Here is a 26407-nt window from a genome sequence, read left to right on the forward strand (position 1 = left end):
CCGAGGGTTTGGACGGTTGTCTGAAGACGAGGGCGACGGACTGCGGCGCCTGCTTGCGCGCTTGTCCGCCGCCGCGTCACCCGAGGAACCGATCGCCTCGGAGGCCACCTGAGTAGCCTCCTTGAGTGCAGAGCCTTTGCCGTGAGGCTTAGTGCTCTTGGCCTGCACCTTACCGGCTGCAGCCTTGGAGCGTGTCTTAGCACCGCTCTTAGCAGTGCCGCGAGGCATGTTAACGGTCGAAGTGGAGACCTTGACGAAGAGCGCACAGGTTGCTGCTCGAGGCTCTAACTGTGAAGTGAGCCTCCGCCGCGCTCGCGCGGCCAAGTCGATGGTTTTCGACTTTGAGAATGAGAGTTTGTGACGAACACCTCTTCATTCTGATTGGTCGGTAAACCGAAGGAGGATGTAACGGGGTACGTAGCCCTAAGTGTACCCTGGTTACATGAAGTGTGACACTTCACACTTCAGGAGTATGACACGTCATACTCCGAGATATTTGGTACAAGGTACCAAGGTCGTTCAAAGCCAACCATTGGTTAAATGACATTGCATTTCTATAGGTAACTAACAGTTTGTATTAAACCCAAACTTAATCTACCTATAAATATACTCAGTTTACAATCTACCTTATTTGGGTCACTTCGCTCTCTTTAATAAAAGAGGGGACCTGTGAACTGCCGTTCACTGAGAGTTTGTATACTCTCGGAAGATAACTTCCTCTTGCGCAAGGTGCTGTGTGACCCCGTCACATTTGCAGGCTCGATAGCGCGATTTCCTGATTTTTGAAATTAACGCTTGATCCGGTAAAATTAAATCTAAATGTATTACTCAACCCATTGGAAACAATGTTATTGCGATTAAAGATAATAGTGCTCGTCATCGTACTTATATTAAAGCGAAGCTTTTGTTTTTGGCACCGGTATATTCCATGAGAGAAACTAATTATAAATTTCACCTTTGAAATTCTTCCGAATTTGTTGCTTGACAGAGTCAATGAACAATATTTGGCCTTTCTGAGCTGTTGCTTGTTTGTAATACCTGTAAATATCATCTTCCCTTACTCCAGGTAGATTAAAATCTTTCAAAATTAACTGGAGATCGCGTTTTGAATTTGCTTTTAGAATAGCTATGTATTCAGAATTCAATCGAATCATCTTATCAGTAGCAAATTAACTATGAGCTATGAAAATTGTTGAAAGCCCTTTGTGTCTTCCCCGAGTAAAGAAATGACTTTCTGAAGCTTCTTATCGTTGGAATAATTATCAATAATAAAAAGTTGTAAAGCATTTGGAATCTCTTTGATAGCATCAACGCTTGGAGGAGCATCAGGATCATAAAACGTCACGAATCCTTGTAGTTTTTCTTTAATGTAATCGTACAACTCTTGATCAGGGTCGCGAGCTATAATATGTAAATGACTATAAGCATGTGGGGACTTTTTAAGTATATGGAAAGGTAGATCTGACTTGCCAGAGAAACTCGGACCTAGAAATATCATTCGAAAAAGCTTCTGGATACCAAGCTTTTCATTTACTCCGAAAGATTTCTTTTTAAACGCTTTAGGAAGCATCCCACCAAAATCAGGACTTGAACTCATGGAAATCTACGATTTCGTTTGCCAATTGTATCTGTTATATTATATAAAGGATCGTTCTACAGGATGCCACCAAATAATTATGTACCATCCCTGTACAATCCATTAGAACTACAGTATTAGTATTGGTGATATCAGCGTTGTTGATGATAATAATGGTTCGTATCAATCGGGGAGTGTAACGATTAATGCAACTTCGCAGCTAAATGGTGTTACCGGGTATGGAAGTCTTCGGGATTGATATCTAGTAGTTCCTTATGTCGTAACGGTTAGAAATACATCCTCAAATGCCCTTAATGGAGTTTTAAATCGTTTTTTAGTAGGCTTAAAAGCTGGTGTATGGAATGTTGTGGATAAATTATCGGTTGAAATTAATGGTAAAAGTGTCATTACGAGCAATGACTACAAAACTTATTGGAGCAATTTACGAGCTCAAACTGAATGGTGTGATGATGATTAACTAAAGAGCGGTGCAGACTGCTATATTGCTCCAGATGATGTTGTCAGTCTGAATTTCCCACAAAGCGGTAGTAATCCTGCTTCTTCAACACAAGGAGATAGGTTTGTCAATAATTCAGTATGCTGCCACAACTGTAGCTACTGGTTTAATTCCAGAAACAACTCCAGCTCATAATAGCGGACTAATCCAGCGTCTAATTTGGAATCCACAGCAAACCGGTACCTCTGATGCCTCTGGAACAGCGATTACAGCAACAAACACGCTTGGGTGGCCTACAACGCAAAGTGGTGCAATTCTATCTAAAATTCAACAGCAAGGTACTGGTGGGTATGTAGCAAGGTGTAACGCCTGCTGGTGGAGTTGCTGGTACATGGTACTACGTATTAAAGATTCGTTTAGTTGACCTCCATCCCATCTTCAAAGAACTGGATCTTGTTGCGAACCCTCAAATCAATAAATCTAACCTCAACACAGGTTTTGTTGATATTACGACTGCTACTGGTGATCTAATGAGCTTATCGTCTTTATCATTAAATGGTAGTTCTACAGTTCCTGTTATGGTAGCATCTGCAGCAGCAGGTAATCCAAACGCAGGTAAACTAACAACAGGCGCAGCTGGGTCACTACGAGTTGCTTTTGGTGTTATGTCTAACATTAGGTAGAATATTAACGGGGTCGGATACAGGTCAGGCCTGATTATTGGGTCAGGTTCCATTTCCACTCGTCGTCAATAGTTCTAGTGCGGTCGGCTATTTCGGTCTGAACTTTATAAAACAATGCTAGAAGGCAGCCGTTCAGAGTTACCTGGATCAAGTGCAAACAAGTCTGGTTACCAACTTCCATGGCTGTTTCAAAACTCCCTCGAACACTAGAAACCACTACTTAGGGGTTTCTTAACAACCATTTTGTTCTGATGTGAGCCCGTGCACTATTTCCATTATTTCTTCTTTTCCAACAAGTCGAACACAACTTCTTCCATGGCCGACGTAGACCCCAACGTCTCTGACCCAGACACAGCATCCTTAGTCGAGCCAACTCGGTCGACGGTTGCTCCACGTAGCAATGTAACCCACGACACTTCTTCAGTTCCGGCAGGTGGGTTGACCCTCCCACACTCATCAGCAGTTCGCAATGGTAGATATTCAACCATTATAAACATCTGTGGCTACCAGTACTGTACACCAAAGCGTGCTCCTCACGTCGTAAGGTCGTGTATCGCTGCAGTTCTTATCGAGGGCAACAATGCAGCGCCAAGGTGGAGCTGGTTTCGGAGTCTATGGAATATGGAAATTTTGTACCGCACATTTGCAGAAGGGATCACATACCTCTTGCCCAGCCTCTAGACATTGTGGCCGACATGCAAGCCGCAGTCGATAACCTAGCATGTACCGAAATGTCGCTCCCGGCAGCGACTATCTGGAGTCGAGGCGATAAACAGTTCTACGGCGGCGGTCAAAACCAGGCACTTGTTGGTTTCTCTCGTGAGCAAGTTCTCAGCTCGAGTCTATCGTGTACGAGACCGTCATTTCGGTGGGAATGTACATGGTCGTGTTGAACTTCCACCGCTTTCTCGAGTCCGAGATCAACCGCTCAACTTTTTTCAATTTCACTACATCTGTGGGTTTAATGACAACGAAAACCCCTGTCGAATGATCGGGTGGGCGCACCCGGAGTTGATTTCACTGCTTAAGTACGCTGGTACATCAATATTTATTGACGGTACTTTCCGGTGTGTGCCTCGTGGCTTCAAGCAATGCATTGTTCTCATGGTTTTCGATCGGTCCACTGGATACTACTGCCCAGTGTTCTACGTCTTGACATTCCATCGCACTAATGACACCTACTTCGACGTCTTTCATTTCATCATGCAAACTACGGATAAATAAACGACCCGGCGGAGGTCGTCTGCGACTTTGAACGTGCCCTCATCGACGCGGTTGGCGTCCAATTTTCGAGCGCACAAGTGATCGGCTGCCTGTTCCATTTTAAACAGGCAGTCCGCCGTAAAATGCGCAAGTTAGGTATTACGAACACAGCTGCATCAATCGCTATGACCCCTGATGTACTAGATATGCTAACCGTCGTGCCGGAGGACCGGATCGAGGTTGGAGGCATTACGTGGGTCAAGCGTCAAATCAAGGATCGCTGCCGCAGCGACGGTGTTCCCTACGCTCGCTCTAAGTGGCGTTGCTTTTGGAACTATTTCAAGAGAACCTGGCTGGAGCTCTACGATACTGGGCTATGGAATGTCCACGGTCTAAATAAACGGCTTGTTGCTCGAACGAATAATCCATTAGAGAGGTTCAACAGAGAGTTGAACGCCGCTTTCTTGACACCACACCCCAGTCTTACGAACTTTATAGGTACTATTGAGGCTTTAGCGCGAGGCCATGTCACTGGTATTGCCGCTATTCATAGTCGCCGATCCCGTGGAAAAACTCGTGAGACCGTCCAACTTCCTCGCCCTGTGGATCTTCCTACAGAAGAAGAAGAATCGAGCAGTGAAGAAGATGACGAGGCCGTAGATTTCGACCGTGATGATGACAACGAGGGCGTCTCTGGTACTAGCAGCGAAGAGGACGCTGCTGCTACCAATTTGGGCGCAGATGTGATCAGCAATGACAGTGATGCCGATGATGGCGACACTGAAGCCGACCAGCCTCGTGCTGCGCAGACCATCGTGGTCTAAGCATTTTAACCCAACCGCTTAGCTTCGTATCTTTCACTTCACTATATAGCTTAGCAATTGGTCTTGGGTTTGGTAGGGCCTGGCGTTTTGATCGGGAAACCCGCCTGACCCAATTATTAGGCCCTACCCGTACACGACCCCAAAAATAGCTAACCTAACAATATTACACAGATCTCGACTTCTGGTCAAATCTTTCCATTTACGACTACTCGTCTATACATCCCTTTCTATGATATTGCAAATCCAAGTCAAATTGCTGCTAAACCTGTAAAGAAAATCGAGTACCTCGATTGCTACGCACAGTATTTCAAATCAAAAGCAGGCACTGGTCAACAAAACTCTCAGCAAAACGCTCCGTTTAGCTTTCAGTTATCTTCAAGCTTAAAGAATATCAAATACATTGATTTACTTCCATTTGGTGAAACAAGAAGTGGCCATTTCGTTAGCGCTACTAATGTCCATTGGGGGTGTGTGGAAGTGCTGATAGGCTAGGTTCTTCAGAGCACTGTGTCGTCTGCATGGAGATATCACCTTCGCTCTCCGTTACACCACCCTCAGAATTGTCACTCCGAGAAGCTTTACTGCCGGGAGTAGAATTTTGAGCAGTGGCCGCTTCATTTGTTCTCCTAACACGGCGAGCAGAAATAGTCCGTCTACGGGGTCGCTGAATATTGGTAACAAAGCGCCGTGGTTGTGCAGCTGTGCCAGGAATGCGAACACCGGCCTCAAATCTCGCTGCTAGCACGTGAAGACACATACCATTTTTGGCGTTGTAAAGACATCCACACGAGAGTTCTTGTACATCCACAAACCAGCCTTCGTCGGGCATACCCGCCATATGGACGCGAACGTCATTCACCGAACTATCTCGCTTGATCTTGGCGATCAGCGCCAAGTTATCAGTTTCGAGCAAATCTTGGTGAACCTTGAGGAGAACCATTTGAGGATTCCCTGATGGTACACGCGTGGGTCGTAGACTTCGGTGGGGTTTAAGCAAAGCATACAGCTCAATCAGGCGCTCGGAGGCTTCGGGTGAAACGCTAAAGGCTCGGCCTTCATTCAGGGAGGTATGCATAGAGTCAGACATCCCTTGTAGCATTTGTTTAGGGGTTGCCCGAGGATTGTTGCTGATAATTTTGTACGTCTTGTGATATTGTTCTAGCGGATTATTTGTCGTCCTATAGCCCGAGGGTGACCAGAATGCCTGCCACTTTCAGAAACTCCCATTCATCCAGGACTTTTTTTAAGTACTGACCCATTAAATACTTCGCGCTCTTCTTTGGGTAACCCTCCCAAACCGCCCCAATGCTAGCCTTCAGCCCATCGAAGACAGCTCGTTGGGCATAGTGCAGATCGTACAGCTGCTCAAAAACCTCAACGCTTCTTTCAACGTCTACACCGAGCGTGTGCAACCTTTTAAACACGTTGTGCATGACGTGGTACCAGCACATCAAAATTGTTGCCGACGGAAGCTCAGCCATCAACGCATTGCGCTCCGCTTTGTCACCGTCGATCATAACGAATTCAGGGTCGAATGTCTCTCCAAACGTTTCATGAATAGCGCGCTTCGAAGCACGCAGACACCGCTCCACGTCTCCAGCCTTTCGTTTGGATGTACAAAAAAAAACAATGGAAGGAAGTGGCCACCTCTGTCCGAATATCCGATCACAAACGCAGGAAACTTCTGAGCTACCGTGTTGAATGTGCTGTCAAGGTGAATTAACGTGGTCAACGATTCCGCACGCTGCACTTGCACGTAGTCGTGAAGTAGTTTGTAGCACGTCAAGCCGACACGGAAAGGATCGTCCGCGGTACCGACTCCAACCCGCAAAACCCAGCGATTTTGGCTGAAGACTGCATCACTGAAGTACACAACCCGAGTCGGAGTTGCGTCGCTCAGACCGAAGACGTCGTACAACGAAGTGTCAACAATTGATGAGACTTGACTAGTGTCGTTACCAGGATGATTCCGCCTCCAGCGCCGCAGGAACGGTCAACCTGGGTTTCCAGCGGAGCTGGACCATTGAGATCATTTCGCTCTATCGCCAACGAAATGTGTGCGTAAAGCTGTTGCGTCGAAGCCGATGAAAATAGGTCTAACTTGGCCTCTAAGCTTTTTTTCATTGGTCCTGTGAGGCGGGTGTGTGGTGGTGAGATGGCTTGAATATCGTGCATCACATGGACTCCTTGCTGGTACACGACACTCATTCGCCCGCGGTCGCACGTGCTAATCTTATATCGGCAGTAGCAGTCGTCACCGTCTTCATTGGCGAGACAGCGGTGTGATCGGCAGTTCGTAAGAACTGAGCTCATCGTATGGTGGTCAAACGCAGCATCCATGTCATGCACTTCCTGCCAATAATCTATTTTGCACGTAACCTTGTTGTTTTTCTCTGTCGCGTACCGGGGCAACGTGTTGAGATACTCATCGCGTACATCCATGCCGTTGGCTGTTCTCCATATTTCCACCCAAGCAGACAACTGGACTTCCTCCATCTCGACCAGGGGCTGTCGTAGTAGAAGGCAAATGCACAACTGAGACACGAAAAGCTTTAGCGAGCAGCAGTAGCGATAATGTGGTCATGGTTGGTCTCAGGCGTTTAACTGGTCCCTTGGACATCGTGAACTTGGGACGGAGTAGTATGATCAATATCCTACAACGCGTTGGTGTTGCGTGCGAAATCTGTAGTGGTTTATCCTAATTTCTTAGTGTGGTGCTCCGCTGAAATCCTTTGGTGTTTTAAAGTTTTGCTTTGGTGCAACGCTCGAGCATTCTGGTGCCAAATTCTGGTCCTCGGTTTAACAATGGAGATTTCAGACAAAAAAAATAACTCGATTAATTTAATTCTGTGTCTTAAATTCGCTCAAGTTTTCATTCAATGATGGACATTTATTCTTGATATATTCATTTTTGCACATCCAATAAAAATATTGCTTGTCGTTTTCAACAATCCACTTAACGGATTTGTTTTTATGTTTGCCCCAACGCATGATATAACTATCGTCTCTCTTGGAACTTGCCTTGTAAAAATCGTTTGATATCAGATTCTTCGGATTGTTGGTTGTATAACCATCGACAGTATGACGCATCTTGATCATAAACTTCCTCAAGAGCCTTTCCTTTGTATTTTCCAAACTCTAAAATAACAGACATGTTTATGCGTAGTGTATGGTGTATCCCTATATACTATATAGAAAGATAATTCAGTTAAACAATTTAATTAATTCACGATTGAATGGTTATGCAAATTAGAATTTTTTGACAGGCGGTACCCTTGATGCTTTTGAGTAAAACCAATGATACTCTCAGAGCGTCTGATAGGTTCGATTGAAGGCTCTGGGTGGTTGTGTGCTTTAGCGTTTCTACGTCTCCATTACATAGGATGGGCTTGTCGAAATTAGATTTTTTTTTAGTTTTTTTCTGTTTCTATTAGTGTAGGGATGGGGGTTGAAAGGTGTACAGGGGGAGCGGATAGGTTAGGGTGCAAATGGCGCACTATAGTATATACTACCGCAGAGTTTCAGTCGACAGGAGCATGCGTTCGCCTGTCGAAAATGTGGCCGTGTCCTTGCGGACAGTCTTATCGGCGTTCTTCTTCTGCTTGTCTACTGCATCCTGCGGTGCGTCTCGAACATAGCGGGTGACCGCTTGGCGCTGTAGTACGAAGTCGGAGACGACTGCAGAGTCGATTGGTCGCGCCGCATGCTTCGGCGCGTAGCTAGCTGGCGCAAGTCGGCTTGATGCGGAGTGTGTCACTGAGTTGACCGACGTGAGAGCAGGGGATACACTCGAGATATCCTTAGCAACCGGCGTATGTACCCGTTGGCCCAGTACCGGTGTTGCCGCCGGAGACATCGGAGCTGGAGTAGACGGCTTGTTGGCAGCTTCTTCCCCACCCAGAGTGGAGACACACGGCGCTGTGGGATGGCCCACGGCGAGGAGGGCAGGGACACGCGGGTGTCGCGCGTTGTTAATGAAGAAGGGCGTCAGCTCAGTCGACGCGTGTGCCGCGCTGTTCAGCGCGAACTCGGTCAGAGGCCGAAACGAGCTCCAGCCGGAGAACGACGCCGCGTAGCTTCGGAGGACGTCTTCGAGGACGCGATTTACGCGCTCCGTCTGGCCGTCCGTTTCCTGATGGGCTGCTGTAGACATCAGCAGCTTCGAGCCCAGTAGGTCGAAGACCTTTGACCAGAAGTCCGACGTGAAGCGCGGGTCGCGGTCGGAGACGATGGATTCAGAAAGGCTATGATGTCAGAAGATAGCATCGATGAAGTGCACCGCGGTATCTACCCCGGTGATCGAATCCGACATCGGAATCAGGTGAACCATTTTGCTGAAGCGGTCTACGAACACCAAGACACCTAAACGTCATTTAGCATTGGGTGGGAGCCCGAAGATGAAGTCCATCGACAACGAGCGCCAGCCCTCGGTGGCCACCGGTAGAGGACACAGGGGTGCGTGCGAAGACGAGGCAGGTTTCACGCGCTGGCGGATCTCGCAGGTGCGCACCAACTTACGTACCCATTTGTACAGGGGGGCCAATAAAAGTCGCGTGACACAGCGGCAAACGTCATTTCGCGACCGAGATGAGCGCCCACCGGGGCATCACGAAGCTCATGGATAATCCGTGAGCGCAGATCGGGGTCGTTAGGGACAACGACACATGAGGCATCGAAGTTGGCGATGCTGTACGTCAGCAGCTCGTCCTCGAGACGATATCGGTGGATTTTGTTTCGTACAGAGCGGGAAAGGGCCCCCAGTGTATCGGCGCTGGGAGAGCGGAGATGCTCCATGATACCAGCGCACATCAAATCATGTTCGTAAGCAGCTCGGATTTCGTCGCGAAGTGGCATTGCCGGATAGACGCTCGTCAGGTGGACTCTTGACGTTTCGCACGTGGCACACTCGTCTACATCGCCTTCATCCAGCGAAGCTTGTCGACCCAATGCACCGCGTGGGTAGTAGTCGGGACGCCGAGACCAAGCGTCGGCGAGAACGTTGTTCTTGCCGGTCTTGCTAAGTCAGAGAAGAACGAAAGCCAGCAGGCCATTCGCTGGGATAGATGGGGACTCTTCATCGCTGTCCTCAGCGATACGTGGTCGGTGTACACCGCGAATGTATCCTCACCCAGCAAGTACACTCTGAACTTGATCAGAGCGTAGCGTATCACAAGGAGCTCCTTGTCGTGAACAGGGTAATGCGCTCCGCCGGCTTCATCTGTCTGGACTGGTAGCTCACGACACGCTCTCGATCTTCATCGTCGAATTGCGTCAGCGCACAGCTGATGGCGAAATCGCTCGCGTCGCAGACGACGTCAAAAGGCTTCGAGTCATCCGGGAGCACGAGGATTGGGGCCTCGGCGAGCCTCTGCTTCACCGAATCGAAGGTGGCTTGATGTGTGGGTGTCCACGACCACAACATATCTTTCTTCAACAACGAAGAAAGCGGCTGGATCAAACCGGCGTAATTCTTCGTGTACTGGTGGAGAAAATTTGCGAGACCCAGCCACTGACGCAATTCAGTGGGATTCTGTGGCGTAGGCCACGCACATATCGAAGACACTTTCTTGGGGTCAGCGCGGACGCCGTTCTTGCTCACAAAGCAGCCAAGCACCGGAATATCCGGCGCGCAGAATATGCACTTCTTAAAGTTGGCATACAGCTTGTTTTCGCGCATCACTTGGAAGACTTGCCTCAGATGCTTCAAGTGGACTTCAAGCGCTAAGCCCTTCCTCAGCGCGACTGTGTACGAAGATGTCGTCGAAATAACTCGGTGCGAAATTGCGGAGCAGGCGCAGCACATGGGATACCATGCGATTGAGCGTGGCGGGAGCATTCTTTAAGCCTTGTGGCATAACAAGCCACTCCCAGATCATACCACTGGGAGTGCTTACCGCTGTGAGCGGTATGTCGCTCAGCCTCATGAGGATTTGAGAGAGCCCATCGGTTTAAGTCGATGGTGCTGAAGAACTCCCTACCCAACATTGCGTCGAGCACCATGGCCTTCCGAGGAACCGGCGTCTCGGCAGGGATGGTAGCGTCGTTCAGCTTGTTGAAGGCATGGACGATGCGCCATTCACGCATGGCTTTCTTCACACAGTAGGTCGGTCTGGAGTGCGGCGATGTGCTCTCACGCACATGACCCGCCTTGCGGCGGCTCTCAAAGACGTCATCGATACCTTGGACCTGATCTCGCGGGAGCGGCCTCTGCCTCGTCACTCAATACTTCGGGCCGGGCACGAGAGCGATCTCGTGGCGAATTCCTCGGTCAGCTGGTAACTCAGCTGGGATCTTATCCGGAAAGACATCTTCATATTCGCGGGCGGTCTCGTAGACTGGATTGCCGGATTCGCGTAGCGCTTCCCAAAATTGCGCTGTGAAACGCTCCTCGCGGGCCGACTTTGGTTCAGCGCTCTTTGGGCGCGAGACGTCGTCACTGACTGCATTCATTTCGAGCGACGCCGAATCGGCGTCGGCGATTAGGCAAACCCGCTCGATTTCATTGTCCTTGAGGCCGCGAAGGATGTTCTTCCAGGTGGGACCTGGAAGTCGGGTGATCGACCCTGCCTCGCCAGGTGGGTTTGCAAACTAGAGAGCTCGTCGGCGACCGGAGGTACTTTCCACATACTCAAGCAGCAGACCGACTCCGTCGGTGAGCTGTCACTTGGTACGGGCTCTCGGCGAGATTTCACCCGACGCCTCTTCGACTTCCTCTTTCGCCGCCTCGAGTGCGAACTCGAGGATGATGAGTCGCTCTCGCTGGACGAGAGGTCACCCCTCTCTAGCGGGAGCCCCTGCTCGACCGCGAGTTGGTATTCATCTCCGCGTCGTCGCGTGGATCCGTCAGCTAACAGCACCGCGCAAGCCGTGCAGAGAGGGCCATTGCTCACTCTGTGCACAGCGTGCGTCGTGGATGACTGGCCCACGACGGTGACGTGAGGCCAATCATTCTGGGCGACCAGGAGGTGTGTGAACACCTCGTTCACATCATAATCATTGCGACGCTTTACGGACTGGGCCAACCAGTCAATCTCTGGTTGATAGCGCGTCAACCACGGCATACCTAGGATGCAGTTAAGCACGTAATTCATCTCAACGACGAGGAAGTCGTCCTTGCTTCGGAAACCGTCGATCGTGTACGGAAGTGTAATCTCGCGCCGCGCGACGCGGCGTGATCTCCCATCGGCCAACTTGACAGCGACCTCCCCTCTATCTTTGCGGACAGTGATGTCCGACGGGAGTACCGACAAGCACGACGCGCGGAAGAAGTTGTTGGTCGCTCCTGAATCAAGGAGCGCTCGCAGTGGTCGCCGGGCACCGGTGACATAAAGACTGACAATGATTAATCTTGAATCGCTCGGCGTGGTGGTGGCATGAAAGTGTGCATGCAGCACAGGAGGGCTAGGAGGTTGGGTTGCCACCGGGGCACCCGGACCTCCATTCCAGCCAGTAGGGCGCCCCGCACCTACTTACCCTGACCGTGGTTTTGGCTGGTCAGAACTCACGGGCTCGACATCGCGCAAGCACTGGAGCTGGCGCGCGGCACTCCGCCGCGCGATGACCGACCTTCCGACAGCGGAAGCAGGTGAGAGAATGACTGTTCCGAGAACCGCTCCGACGCGCTACATGACGCTGGCGATTGCTCGTCGCATCGATAGCGTCGATGGCCATGGGCTTGGACGCAGAATCCCGAGCTGAAGCAGGTAGCGCGTGAGCGTATGACGCCGCAACCACGTAGTCCTCGCGTAGGGCGAGGGCAAATGCCTCTTCGAGTGTAGAGGGATCCGATCTTGTAAGGCAGTAGAGCGTCATGCCTTGGCGCATACCGAACACGACTACATTAACCTGAGAGGCCATATCAATGGGCTTAGACCCGATACACGACGCGGAGTGTCATGGCTTCTGGACGTAGTCGCGCATAGTCATCGTGCCTTGCCGAAGGGCGAAGAAGTCTGCCCGAATTCGGAATTCATCTTGCGGCGGATCGAACGCGAGCCGAAGGTCACTCTGGAGGGTATCCAAATTGGGGAACACATCGGGATCGACAACCAACTTGCCGAGAGCCCATTCCTTGGCTTTCCCAGACAGCCGCGAGAGAAGGAAATGGACCTTCGCGGAAGGCGCCTCGATCAACCTCGAGGTGATGGCGAAGTCGGTATCTCGAAACCAGCGATCTTCTCCGGCACCGGAGTAGGTGGACGTCTCTGGCTTCACGACGTCATTCGTGGAGATACGCGAGGGAGTTGACACTCGCCGATTCGCATCGGCGAGATCGGGTTTCATGAATTACTGTGCCGCAACGCGCTGCTTGTCGGGCGTTGCTGAGTGCAGCAGTGACGTGGCGACGGCTTCTCTGGACACCGCCGCGAGGCGGTGGAGAGCTTCTCACTCGATCCGAGTGAGATGGAGAAAATCAGCGTGGTCGAGGTCTTGGCTCATGTCGAACTTGGTCGTTGGAAGGACTACGAAGTGCTACCGGGTGTAGCGGGTCAGGTATTTACTCCGTCGTTACCTACTTTCACTATGGTGTTGAGGAAGCTCGCAATAGGACGACTGAGTCTTAGGTCTAAGAAAAAATCAACTCTGGCTTTATTTTAGGACCAAGGCCACAGCCCTGACCACTCAATTTCACGTCATAGTCCAATTGACTAATGACAGCCAATGGCATGACAGCATTTCAGCACACGCTAGTCGTGTGCTGATGCACCTACTTATGTTAAGAAATCTACCTTCTTATGTAATAGAGGGGCCCACTACAGAACACGCCCAGGCCATGACTGCTGTTGAAGCTACTCACTGTACTTCAAGACACATTCGACAGGGTTGGCCGGTCTTCGGGCTGTCTCCGATGCTTGAGTACGTCGACGGTGGGCGACTGTACTCGTCATCTTCCTCAGGACTGAGTGCCGACGAAGCGCGTTGATGCCGTTTACGGGCGTCCTTGGCGTCCTGGGCGGTTGCGTTATCGCTGTCTGGCCTCTGCAGTTTTTTTGGATATACCTCGAGATGGTAATAAATGATATATTATTAATCAGAGGATGGAAATGCAAGTTGCTTTTCCGTTTGGCAGCTAGTTCGACACTACCTACGTTTATCATGGTGAAGCTGTCCGCGGGCAAGAAGCAGGAGCTGAAGGACATGTACAGCCTAAACCAAAAAATGACGCTATCTGCGGCTAGGACTTATGTACTGCAGAAGTTGAGTGTGGATGTAAGCCTATCTGCAATCAAGACCATCGTCAATCCGTCTATATGTAAGGGTGAGGGTGGAGGCAAGTTCCCTATGATGGAAGCCAGGCTACGCAACGAGCTCAGCGCCATGGCTGAAGCTGAAAGCAAGTCTCTCGACGAGCTTGTCTACGACCAAGACGCGCGCCTTTCAAACGAGGCTTTGTGCAAGCGAGCGAACGAGCTGCTTCGAGACGACCCCAAGACTCGCTTGGACTATGTCAAGGCTCAAGGGTGGGCTCCTGTTTTCAAAGAGCGCTTCAAGCTACGACTTCGCGATGAGAAGGATCGCATCATGCGGTGGTTCGCGGTATCGACGACAGAAGATCAAGACGAGATAGACTTGACGAGCGAGGAGGTTAAAGAGCGGCGCTTACAAAATAGCGAGGCCAGCGTCGACGGAAAAGCCAGCGTCACTCATCAGCAGGAAAAAGTACATGATGAGCAACAAGAAGAGGAAGCGGGTGGTGTCAGCAAGATGCGAAGCCTACAACAGGAACTCCGAGCTCTTCAACAACGCCAGGATGATCTCGGAAACTATTCAACGGAGAATCTCGTGCGCCTGCAGAGTCGTCAAGAAGACTTCGAGGCAGCAGTGGCCACGAAAATAAACGAATCGGGCGAAACGTCGTAATTCTGCGTAACATGATTGTTGCACCCGAGAATCAGCGAGCATCCGACGTGGATACGCTGCAATCGGAGGACGCCAACCACAGGGCTACGATCAAGACTCTCCGTGTTAACATGAAGGGGGTCAAGAACCAAGTGGAGCTACTATGCCGGCAATACGTAGCCTTGTCGGAGCTTAGAGTGCCTAAAGATTTATCATCTGATGATCCTACGGGCGAGCCCCTAGAGAGTTCGCGTTTAGTCTTCCGGAGCGCTCCTAAGGCAGCTTCGACGAGACCGGTATTGACTGATCAATCTGCTGTAGAGCAAGCGCAATCGGCACCACGATCGACGGCGGCACCGAGTCCGGTGTCTTCGACTGTCTCTTCGTGCAAGCGCAAGGTCCCGGTATAGACGTCGGATTCGGGCAAGCGATCGCGGACTGATAAGACTTCTACAGCTTTGCAGAAGATGAGGAAGGGCACAGCTGATGGAGGGAAGCGAAAGGCTTCCGTACGCAGCAAGACTAAGGCAGTTCCCGTCAGCTCGACCACGGTGCGTACGACCACGGAGACCATCTCACCGTCATCGGCAAAGACCAAGTCTGAGCGAGTTGCGCGTAGCCCGCTAGTGGACATGGACTCGGACAGCTCAGTCTGCTCAACTTCTTTCTCAGAACGGCATCGTACACTACCGTAGCAAGCCGCTTGGAACGAGTACAGAAAGCACAAGCTCGTCTCCGATACCCCAGCTCCGCGGAAGTGACGATCGAAGTACTTGTAAAACGGGATACGCACACAGGAGTTAATCCACGCGTTCACCTCGCTCATACACCAGTAGACGCCCTTCAAGTTCTCAGGCCACTCCCATGTCAGCTGAAGGTAACGTGTGGTAGCTCGCCATAGCGATCGATGAGAAGACGCACTTGCCAGACCTGATCTGGGTCGAACGGGGCATTGGTCTTGTAATAACGGTTCTTCGCATGTGATCTTGGGTGGAACTCTGGGGGGGGGGGTCAGCCAAGGGCGGGCGCTCGGTAGCATGTTGAGCCGCTAATATCAAGTTGACAGCCGAGTAGGGATCTTCCCACTCATCTTGATCAGCGCCCGCAAACCATGGGGGAGTCTCATCGCGCCCAGCAGTAGTAGCAGCAGCAGAAGACTCCGCAGGCGACACCAGAGGAGCTGAACGCACAGGCGAGTCTGGCGAGACCACAGTCTCAGCAACCAGCTCATCCAAGTCTGAGTTACTTGGGGACAGCGGAGCAGTAACGGACGACGGCGGAAGCGAAGAAAAGCGAACGGAGACAGCCGGCGAGAGTAGCGCGGCGCAGTGAGGAGCTGAGTCAGCCGTCTTGGGCGCCAACGATACATCGGTTAGCAGCGACGTGGGCGATTGGGAGCCCAGGAAGTTGTGGAGCTCCTCTCGCCGAGTACGTCGAGCTGGCAATCATCTTCAGGCGCAAGTGAGGGTGTATCGAGGACGCTAGCAGCTGCGAGAAGGTGAGACACGATGCCGTAGTCAAGTACGGCCGCCACGCATCCCTGAAGTGGCGGCACAAGCACCCCTTGGTTGGAACTTTGCTGGACCTTGGTTCTTACCGGTGGCAACTTCAGGGAGGGACCAGCTCCGCCCGTATCTAGCGTTGTTCGAAGCATCGATACTTTGGAGCCGTTTAGATGCCACCAGGATCGTGTTGGCTCACCCGAGCAAATTTCCGAATGACTGGCTATTCCTGAACGGATGACTTCTGGGGGAAGGGTGAGTGTAACAGGTATTACTGTGTTTTAGAATATGATTTAGGTTAGGATATGTTACTCTACAATCTATGATATAAACGCAGAGTAGGGCAGTCTATGGGAGCTCCGCTCTCAACTGCCCGAACTGCGCGGGGCGACAACCTCATCACTTCTCGTTTTGGCCGCCCCTGCAAAGAGCATCTTCCCCTCATCTGCATCGCAGCTTATAAAGTCGATAATAGTATTTTATCTGCACCCTCCTGCACGTTTGGAATACTCGATTAGTGCTCAATCGGGGTCGATTTATGAATTTTCACATCTGTCACAGAATTTTGTGAGATCAGGCTCGACAAAATATATCTAAAAATTCCTTTAGTACGAAGTATCAACAAAAATCAAAAAGGGGGCGGGTTTCATTTATAAGGCCCTTGTTCAGGTACAAGCATGCATTCTGTACTGAAAACCAAAACTTCTTCTATTGGTCAAAAATGCAGGGGTACTGTGTACCAATTTGGGTCTGTTGCGTTCTGGCACGCAGCAGATCAGACCTAACGAACAGAGGTGTTCTGGGTGGAGCACAATTGTGCTAGAGCGGCCTTGCTTTTATATACCATTCATTTCACGCAAGTCACCCTTTCAAATGGACCCCGAAGCCGTCGCTGTAGTCGTAGTGCTACTCGGTGCTTCAGGATTCTGTTAGCCAAGCTAGAACAGAAGACACCCGGTCGCATTTGCAAAGTGATATATAGCTGCATCGTTCTGCACAACATGCTATTGGCTGTGAACGACAGCTGTGCAGTAAATGGCGAGGATCCGCACCGTGCAGAACTACAAGTCCGAGACGACGATGGAGGTCTTTCTGTTGCAGAGCAGTCATTTTCGCACAGACTTGGAAAAACTAAAAGAGACGATCTAGCAGACATATTCATGTCGTAGATTAACCCAACAATTTTACTCGGATTAGCAGGATGGTTGATCGGTATTATGCATTTTTACGCGCTAAAAGTTGTTGCAATAGCTGCAATTGAATAGCTTGAAAACGTCGAGTTTCCTCGTGGTGCCGTTCTAGTGTTGCGGCTAGGCTTCCCAATCCATCGTCTGGCGACGTGCGTGCTGAAAGCGAAGCTGCAATTGCTTCCATGCCGCTCCGCATTGATGTAGCTAGACTCTCAATTGGAGACAATTTTCCTTTTCCAGGCGCGTCTGCAGAAGGTCTGTCTGCATCACCGGAATCGTGGTCCACCACAGAGCTGTCGCTCTCCCCGCCATCGAGATGGGAGTCCAGCAGCACCTCACCACTTATGCCGACCTTGCCAGAGAAGGCGTCGTGCAAAATACTCCACAGACCGTCGTCAATTTCACGCAGAGAACGAGCACAGTTGCCGGTCTTTCCTTCTTCTCTCTTCTCCTTGCGATAGATGCATTTTAACTTCCGATACTTTTGTGAAACCTGTACAAATTAAGCGAATTGTTAGCAATCTCACCAGCTATTCGACGTTATGGCGATGCATCACCTGATCTCTGTTGATAACGACTCCCAAAGACTGCGACAGCACACTTGCAAAGTATTGCCAAGCTAGAGCAGTCTGGGTTTTGGTCTGAGCCGCTTCAAGTCGGCGTTTTACGTCTCCGTTTGCGAAGCGCAGACGCACGAGCTCTGCGACCATCTCGTTGACCACTTGAGACGCTTGGCCGCTCTCACCTTTTTGGGTGGCGTGCCTGACCGCGCGGCCGAGGGCTCCGAAGTCCCCTTAGTGCTGTGCGCGCCGGTGTTCTGGTCTTCCATCAAAATGCCAAGTGAGCAATTTTGAGCTCTACACTGAAAGATTGGTTGGTAGAGAGAGAGAGACAAGCTTAAGCCTTACTTGAACAAGATGTAGAACGGATAGAACCGATCGTCAGGACGAGTGCAGACGTCTCCAAACTTTCCCTAACCCACTTACTCACAGCATCCGTTCCACCACCTGAACCAGGGCCTAAACGATTATTATTAATTCGTAATGTTCGTCTGGGCGGAGATCTCATCACATAGGAACAAGTTCTGGTCACCGGCCAGCACTTGACCCACCGCCACTCGCACCACGCACCAGAGCGTCACTGACCACTGGTTAAATAATTAGAATCAGCTTCGTACGAAGAGCAGCAAGTTGCGCGTCTCCTCGGGCTGGTCCCGTCCCTGCACATCTCGGCAAACTCGAACGTCTCTTGACCGTCTTGGACGCGATTGAGAAAATGTGTAAATTGCCACTTTTAAACTACTAATAATAGCCATTTTTCATTGTAAAGCCCTTCACCTTCGGAGTCCGAACTTCGGGCCAACTTGTAGCTGGACAAGTATCGCGAAAAGAGCGAAATAAAATTTATTTTAAGATTTGTTTTGCAAACATGCACGTCAGACATAGCCTAAAGACTCGTCAGTGCTAACACGGCAGCACATGATTCTTGCTCCAGAATCTCAACTCAGTCAGCGTCGTTTCCTCGCCTTCATCTGTCTTGCCATGCGGGGTGGTCATTCACTTAAGTGGCCTTGAACAAGTACAGAGCTCGTTTTCGGAGCTTTGGCAACGAAACGCTAAGTTGCGATGGCACGCGGGCTGCTGAGGCAGCGATACCAACCAGCTTGACATCGAGGCGTAACTGACTTACATGTATGTACTAATGCTTTTCGTTCAACATGGGTTTCGAACTACGTGTTTTGCATGCTTGTAATTATTAATTCGAAATGTAGTTTGGGGTTTATACACATATTGTCTCGATTTTAGAATGTAGTAGACTTTGTGGTTGCATGGAGGTATGCATCTTTCGATGAAGTGCCTCATATGCAAAACCTCAACCAGCAAGTTGGTGAGTGTAAACACCTCAATACCGCGCGCATCACTCGAAACTTCCTATTGAATGACAATCATGTTTCGAAAAAAAGTATGCTGCTCTTTCAGGGTCCTAACTGTAAATTGCTTAGACATTAGGACCATTCTCTACCTTTACTATTAATAAAGTATCATTGAGCTGTGAGAATTTAACCTTCCTTTCTACATGTGCCTAGATGCGGCGTAACGACTTGAGTTGCAAACACGTTGGTGGCAACACTTGCTCGCAATATTTTGTTCAAGTACATGTATTGCCAACGTTGGAGCGAAAAATTGTACACTGTAGAGCTCAGGCACGAACTACTCACGACTTTTTTTATCAGCGCTGCTGGTGGAGATTATTCAACGTCGTTGAATAGTCGCTGAATCAACGAGCTGTTTTTCGATGGACGATAAAACTTATGTGTACTTCGTATGTACAGTATCCAAATCGACTACAGTTTTATTAGGTTAGGGTGAGACCATTTCCGTACGGGTAAGTACATGTTCTTTCGCCTGCAACGCTAAAATTCGACTACGGTATCGTCTCTCGTCAGGGAAAAACTACATAAATGGAGCTCGAGCTTAGTAGCTCGAGGTACCCAAATTAAGAAATAGGGCTATTTGATGTTACCCCAGAAATGACCCAAAGGTCTCGCTCGCCCTGTAGCATAGAATTGCAATGTCGTGAGCTGGGCCAAGAGAATGCGGTATGCCTCGCTCACAGAATTACAGCGGAGATGCATTGTTATTTATCACGAAGCCATATTACGTCTCAGCTTTGCTATAATAGTCGGTGGAGATCACCCTAAATGAGGCGACAACTGAGCAAGTGTAGGCATTTTTGAATGCGAACTATTATTTACCAACAAATCGTACGCTGACGCGTGGAAACTTAATCGTGTAGTGTTGAGTTTCGCAAGAAATACAAGTAGCCATGGACCTTTAATAGAGCGCTTCTTAGATTTTCGGCGTGGCGCCTTAGAATCTCCTGCACCGTGTGGGAAGAAGCCAGCATTTCTATAGCCTTCGTTTCTGTATACCTATAGCTCTGTAGGAAATCTGGAGCTTCCTTGGTTTTGTTTTTGCAGGTGTTTGTCTAAGGGCTAAAGGTGTTAGTCATGGTGATTCCTTCATCAGCACTGGTAGATATTTAGGTAGTATTATCCCGTTCATCCACTTACCTCTATAGAAGAATGGTCTGACCACTCCAATGATGCAAAGTGCTCATCGACTACGTAACAAATGTTGCATACCCTCATAGACTGCTAAGATACACAAAATATCACAAGGAAGAACGAAAGACCACTGTAGTGCTCGCTAAATCTACGATAGGGTCCGTGGACGAGGAGGGACACTTATGCGAAGAACAGGTCTGTAATCATCACTGTCATCTCGGAGTGTAAAATATGCATTTGAGCACATCAAATGGCCATATTTCTAAATTTGGGTGTCTCGAGCTCCCTAAACCTAAGTAGTTTTTCCCCATTACAGTGATCAGCGGAAGACACTGTCTCCTTCACCATCCGGTTTGTGTGCCCAGCTCCGACCAGTGCCCATGGAGCAGGACATTCACAGATCTGCTGGCTTGGTGGCGACGAGAGGAAGTACTCCTCTTATTAATAAGCAGTATTAGTAGTGAGCCATGCGTGCTCCGATGAAGCTGGCGCTGGTCGTGGCCGTGGCCTCGGCTACTATTTCGGCCTCGGCCGCCTTCACGTTTGAGGACAAGGTAGCTGGCGAAAGCGACTCCGTCGGAGTTGTTAAGCCTGCCGACGTTTCGCTGGAGAACACCGCAATGACCAAGAAGAAGAAGGGACTTGAAACAGATGCAGACACCCCTGCGCCGACATTCGCTGAAGACGCCACCCAAACAGTACAGCAGACAGAATCGACGGACCAAACCGAGCAAACAGCTACCAAGGCCGACACGTTGTTGGTGAACACCGCGGTGACTGCCAAGAAGAAAGGTATCGAAACCGAGGCGACCCCAGCGCCGACATTTTCGGACGACACCTCCACCGAGACGGTGCAGCAAACGGAAGTTACTCCAGCTCCGACCGACGACTCGAACACGCAGGAATCCGAACCTACACCGGCGCCAGCAAAAACTCCGTGTCCGACACTGCCGCAGGCTACACCGGCTGCTCCAACTACGCCCTCCACAGAGGACCCACCAGAACCCCCTGCAGGTAAAGTGACGCCTGCTCCGATCGCGCCCACCGCAGAAGAACCCCCTGCAGATGAAGTAACTCCTACTCCGATTACGCCCACCGCAGAGGAACCACCAGCACCCCCTGCAGATGAAGTGACGCCTGCTCCGACCGCGCCCACCGCAGAAGAACCCCCTGCAGATGAAGTAACTCCTGCTCCGATTACGCCCACCGCAGAGGAACCCCCAGTACCCCCTGCAGATGAAGTGACGCCTGCTCCGACCGCGCCCACCGCAGAAGAACCCCCAGTACCCCCTGCAGATGAAGTGACGCCTGCTCCGACCGCGCCCACCGCAGAGGAAGAGCCGCCGGCTCCACCTGCTGCCGAGGTGCCGGTGTCACCGACAACTCCGACAAGCGAGGAAACGCCATCCACACCGACGAGCAAGGAAACGGCGACGGCCAAGACGCCGTGTCCAACTCTACCTCAAGCCACCCCAGCTGCCACAGGGTTGACTGAAGAAGGTTCACAAACGTCGTCCGACATCTCGGAAGCCACCCCCGAGCCAACTACTCCGACAGGTGACGATGAGACGAGCGAGACTGAAGAATCTAGCTCTACAGATGAAGTTACTCCTGCGCCGAGCAGCCCGTCAGATGACGAGACTTTCAGCGGAAACGCTAAAACCCCGTGCCCGAAATTGCCAATTGCAGGTTCGTCGTCTTCCGCAACACCCGCGCCCACCTCAGTCGACGATGAAGAAGGTTCCTCTTCGACGAGTACCGGAAAGACTCCGTGCCCTTCATTGCCCCAGCCTAAAGACAAAGGCTCCAAGACTCCGTGTCCGTCATTGCCGCAGCCTTCAGAAAAACCCAAAAAGGAAGGCACTCCCAATCAATCCGTCCAGCAACAACAGAGCTCCGGCAACTCTGCCATCACTGAGAGTTCCGCTGCTGCCGACCGGATTGGCCCCGCGTTGGCGGCTGTCGCTGTTTCAGCCGTCTACCTACTTCTTTAGAACTGAGCCGTTGCCAGACCAGCAACATGTCGTCCATGTCTGTGCGTTCGTCGCTCCGAGATGTTATTACTGCAGTCAGAAGTGCAGTAGAGCTCGTCGATACAGGAAGAAAGATCGCCCAGCGCCAATTTTTAAGCTAATCAACCATTTTTGTTTCCCTGGCATCTAGAATCAGATCTATTTCGCAACTTCCGGCCAGCCTCTTCGTCACCATCCTTGTTTGATCCTGTGGCTGGATCCCCAAGCATTTTCGTTGTTGCCAAGTTGGCCCAAAAGTGTTGGCAATGCCAACACTTTTGGGTCAAAAATGGCACATAACTTTTGTTGAAAAACTAAAAGATGGTCTGGAAACAATTAGCTTTCTTCTAAACATGGACAATCTCCTTATTCTCTCGTTAACGTCTATTTAAATAAAATAGACCTGGGATGTAGAATTTGTTTTCACTTTTAGATAAAAAGCCGCAGCTTTCAAATGTACCAGAGATGTAAAGCGGAATTTAACTTAAAACCACCAGAATGCACACCAGCTGCTTTTCCGCACCCAAGTACTTCACCCGCTCGTCTCTGCAGAATGCTGACCGAGAACCTCACGCATATCGCTGCCTGTGCACGGCCATTCGACAATCTCCGCCCCCCACCGAGCGGAGCTGAGTATGCGCGTGACAACCGAACTCGTGATTCTACTGATGGCCTGCGTGACACTGAGCTATGACGTAGGCGCCGACATCACCTTCAGCACAACAGACCTGTCAGGAGCAGGTAACGCCGGTATTGTGGCTTCGGATGCCGATACGGGCAAGACCCCATGTCCCTCGCTGCCCCAGGCGACCGGCGTCGCTCCAGTGATGCCGACTACAGATACAGCTCCGACAGACGCCCCAGTAGCACCGGCCGCGACGGAAGCTCCGGCTGCACTTGAGCCTCAAGTTGAGGCACCTGTATCTACTGAAGCTCCGGTTGCAATAGAGGACCCTGCATTTACAGAATCACCGGCAGCAACTGAGATGCCGGTAGCAACCGATGTGCCGACAGCCAAGACGCCGTGCCCGTCGCTTCCGCAGCCGTCACTTGCCAGCAGCTCTAGCACCGAATTCAGCGAAAGCGGAGACAGCAGTAGCAGTGCCGGTAAGAGTCCATGCCCTTCGCTTCAAACTGCATCAATGTCATCGGACGGCTCCGTGTCGGCTCCGTGTCCCTCACTTAAGGTGAAAACCCCTTGTCCGTCACTTTCGACAGCCTCGCAATCGTCGTCAGAAGACGCCGCTAGTGGCAGCAGCGACGCCGTGGAAATATTGATTTCAGGGTTGACGTTGGCGACAATATCGGCATGTACCGTGCTGCTGCTCTAGACATCCCGTCGGGAATGCGTTTGTAGGTGTGTTGGCTGTCGATTGATAAATATGCGTGAGGGGACCAAGGTTGCCGAGAAAGCTAGGAGGTTGTCACATGTAGGGCATCGGCGAGTAATATAAAGACGTGGCATTTTATTGCTGGTTAGGACATCCGCTCATCTTACAGTGAATGCTCTCGTTAGACGGAGCAATGTGAGTCCAACACGGCGCGTTACACACTGCTCTTTCTCGCACCAAAGCCTTGCAGCAGTCGATTCCTCTTATCCATACGGTAAGTGCCAAAAAACGGGATCTCGGTAAATATCAGCTAAACTCTTTTCAAAAGTATTAATACTACGTAGTAGTAAGTTTTTAAATAAATTTTGCTAATTTTGCAAAATTAAGCTATTTTCTGCTACCTTTAATAAATTTCGCTTATTTTGCAAACTTGAGCTAAAATAACACATGTATTTTTAATACAGTATCAGGAATTGGATCAGTCCGCTTTGTTTGAGCTTCGGTGCGTACCGGCAGCCTTAAGTACGATAGGACGTGCAAGTTGTAATAGAGGATGCAAAAGCTAAGTGCATTTTAATCGTAGCGTGCTGGCTCAGCTGTAGCAGAACAAAATTTAACTCGAAATCCACTGACCTCGAGCTTGCAGTAGTTCCTGTATTTTGCATCTCCGTTCTTGCCAACTACAGCACGAGATATCTACAAAACAAAATAATGTTGGTGAATATCAGTTAAGATAAAAGCCCCTCTTTTATGAGGTGCTTGTACGTTTCTTAAAATGACAGCATTTTTTAAAATGACAGCATTTTTTAAATGACAGCACCTTTTTTAGCATAATTGCACAAAACATCCGCTGAGATCCCCCCTCTTTTTGACAAATGCTTGCATTTTTTTTAGCATCTATGAACTCGCCATTCAACGGTGAGGATGGTGGCAGCGTACAAGGTGACGGAGAAGCGCTGGAAGCGGGTGACAGACGATGACTTGCTGCATGACACAGCGCTACTGGACCCGCGCAGTCTTAACAAGAAGCAGCAGACGAAAGTGCGGCGCATTGGCTCATGGAAATGGGGTCCGGAGGACGAAGAGCGGTCCGTGTTGTCCTTCGATGATTTTGGCGCCTCACACCGCGGATTCTGCGTCATCTCCAACGCTATTGACGCGAAGACACAATTACTTTTTGCCCACGCTTGCCTGTACGCGTGCTGTAGCGCCTGTATCGACCACACACTTCCCAATAGTAAAAGCTGACCACTTCTTCCTCTTTCCAGGACCGATTTTGCGGAGGAACCGCACGTGACCAACATGCATCTGCAGAACCAGCAAGTGCCGAACATTTGGCGTAAGGCGTGTGATTCGCACCCGCAGGATCCGGCCGAGTCTCCGCTGCTCGCGAAACTTTGCTGGGCGGCCTCAGGATATCACTACGACTGGACAGCGCGAAAGTATCATAAAGGCAGCTTTTCTCCCGTTCCTGAGCTACTTCAACAACTCGGTACAAAGTGCGCTGCTGTATGTGGTATGACGCTAGAGGCCGAGGCTGTGATCGTCAACTACTATAAAACGAAGTCGTCGATGGGCGGTCATCTCGACGACGTTGAGTACACGATGGATCATCCCGTAGTCTCGCTATCGCTTGGCAGTAAGTGTGTGTTCCTCATGGGCGGGCACACCAAGGACGAGGCACCGTTAGAGATATTGCTACGAAGCGGCGATATTGCAATTATGGGTGGAGCATCCCGGACGTGCTATCATGGCGTGGCTCGCGTACTTCCCACTCCGTTCAGTATGAAGAGTAAGGAACTTGACGCACTTCCACTTAGCAATGATGACCGTGAGCAATACGAAGCCGTTCGCACGTATTTGGGCTCGCAACGTATTAACATCAACGTCCGACAAGTGTACCCAACGGACCCATGCTGCAACGTTTGAGTAACTGGCCGCTGGAAATAGAGAAAGTGAATACCGCCCGCCTCATAGTGGTACATACCGCAGATTCAACGTACGTGGCATAATGGAATTTGAACGAAAGGATTTTCTTGTACAATGCGAAATGATCTGGCGGAATCTTTGTCGTGTTCTTTCCTGCCTCAACGCTGTCGTTTTTCGATTCCGTTGCATGCTCACAGATATCGACTCGTACGTGTGAACGGGCGGTAAGGACCCGCACGTCATCTCAGATGTGCTCGACCATCTTGATGAGCTCAGCGAGCAGTGTTGTGTAACGGGTTGAATTACTGCTGAACTGATCTTTAACAAGTGGATGCCCTTTTGGACGGCGCGCGCCTTTGTGGCAAACAACGCTCTCATATCTTTGAGGCTGGTGGTCAATCGGCGTTTGTCTGATCGCCCTAGCGTCTCTGGTTATTCATACATCCCTTTCATACACGACGTTGCCGTAATTAATAATGGCGATAGAGGCCGCTGCTGCATGCACACGCGCGCTTCTGGGCTGGGCGTCATGGCACGTGTGTCTGTTTTCATTGCACGTCGCCGCCGTAAAGCGTTGTCGGCTGCAGACTGAATAGTAGCGACTGAGTTGCAACTAACTTGCTACTGCTTCTGCAATAAAATTGCAGGATCAGCCAAAACGGTAAGATACAGCACTACCGGTAGTCGGGCCTATCCTCACGGCCGCGTGAGATCATCTCACCCGGCCAGCCCAAGATCTTGTGCGAGACACTGAGTCAGTTAAAACGATAACGCTTCAGCTACATGTACCAGT

The 26407-nt window shown here is 50.3% G+C and overlaps 6 protein-coding genes across 6 annotated transcripts; 3 read left to right on the top strand and 3 right to left on the bottom strand.

The window, feature by feature from the left end:
* Positions 1 to 938: 938 nt before the first annotated feature.
* Positions 939 to 1597, bottom strand: PITG_19136 (uncharacterized protein; the record flags this gene model as incomplete). Its single annotated transcript, XM_002997402.1, has 3 exons — positions 939 to 1154; positions 1232 to 1401; positions 1480 to 1597. The coding sequence occupies 3 exons, from the start codon at positions 1595 to 1597 to the stop codon at positions 939 to 941; spliced, it is 504 nt and encodes a 167-aa protein (XP_002997448.1).
* A 650-nt stretch (positions 1598 to 2247) lies between these two features.
* Positions 2248 to 2709, bottom strand: PITG_19137 (uncharacterized protein; the record flags this gene model as incomplete). Its single annotated transcript, XM_002997403.1, has 3 exons — positions 2248 to 2349; positions 2459 to 2485; positions 2527 to 2709. The coding sequence occupies 3 exons, from the start codon at positions 2707 to 2709 to the stop codon at positions 2248 to 2250; spliced, it is 312 nt and encodes a 103-aa protein (XP_002997449.1).
* Positions 2710 to 17300: 14591 nt separating this feature from the next.
* PITG_19139 (uncharacterized protein) lies at positions 17301 to 17985 on the bottom strand (the record flags this gene model as incomplete). The annotated part of the gene is made up of 4 exons (XM_002997404.1): positions 17301 to 17416; positions 17486 to 17506; positions 17615 to 17768; positions 17875 to 17985. The coding sequence occupies 4 exons, from the start codon at positions 17983 to 17985 to the stop codon at positions 17301 to 17303; spliced, it is 402 nt and encodes a 133-aa protein (XP_002997450.1).
* A 2824-nt stretch (positions 17986 to 20809) lies between these two features.
* PITG_19140 (uncharacterized protein) lies at positions 20810 to 22500 on the top strand (the record flags this gene model as incomplete). Its single annotated transcript, XM_002997405.1, has 1 exon — positions 20810 to 22500. The coding sequence occupies one exon, from the start codon at positions 20810 to 20812 to the stop codon at positions 22334 to 22336; it is 1527 nt and encodes a 508-aa protein (XP_002997451.1).
* A 407-nt stretch (positions 22501 to 22907) lies between these two features.
* PITG_19141 (uncharacterized protein) lies at positions 22908 to 23632 on the top strand (the record flags this gene model as incomplete). Its single annotated transcript, XM_002997406.1, has 3 exons — positions 22908 to 23010; positions 23054 to 23541; positions 23573 to 23632. 3 exons carry the CDS (start codon positions 22908 to 22910, stop codon positions 23630 to 23632), a joined length of 651 nt encoding a protein of 216 aa, XP_002997452.1.
* Positions 23633 to 24609: 977 nt separating this feature from the next.
* Positions 24610 to 25727, top strand: PITG_19142 (alkylated DNA repair protein alkB-like protein; the record flags this gene model as incomplete). The annotated part of the gene is made up of 2 exons (XM_002997407.1): positions 24610 to 24878; positions 24954 to 25727. 2 exons carry the CDS (start codon positions 24610 to 24612, stop codon positions 25612 to 25614), a joined length of 930 nt encoding a protein of 309 aa, XP_002997453.1.
* Positions 25728 to 26407: the final 680 nt, after the last annotated feature.

The sequence above is a fragment of the Phytophthora infestans genome, genomic scaffold (assembly GCF_000142945.1).
Source record: "Phytophthora infestans T30-4 supercont1.75 genomic scaffold, whole genome shotgun sequence".
NCBI lineage: Eukaryota > Oomycota > Peronosporomycetes > Peronosporales > Peronosporaceae > Phytophthora > Phytophthora infestans.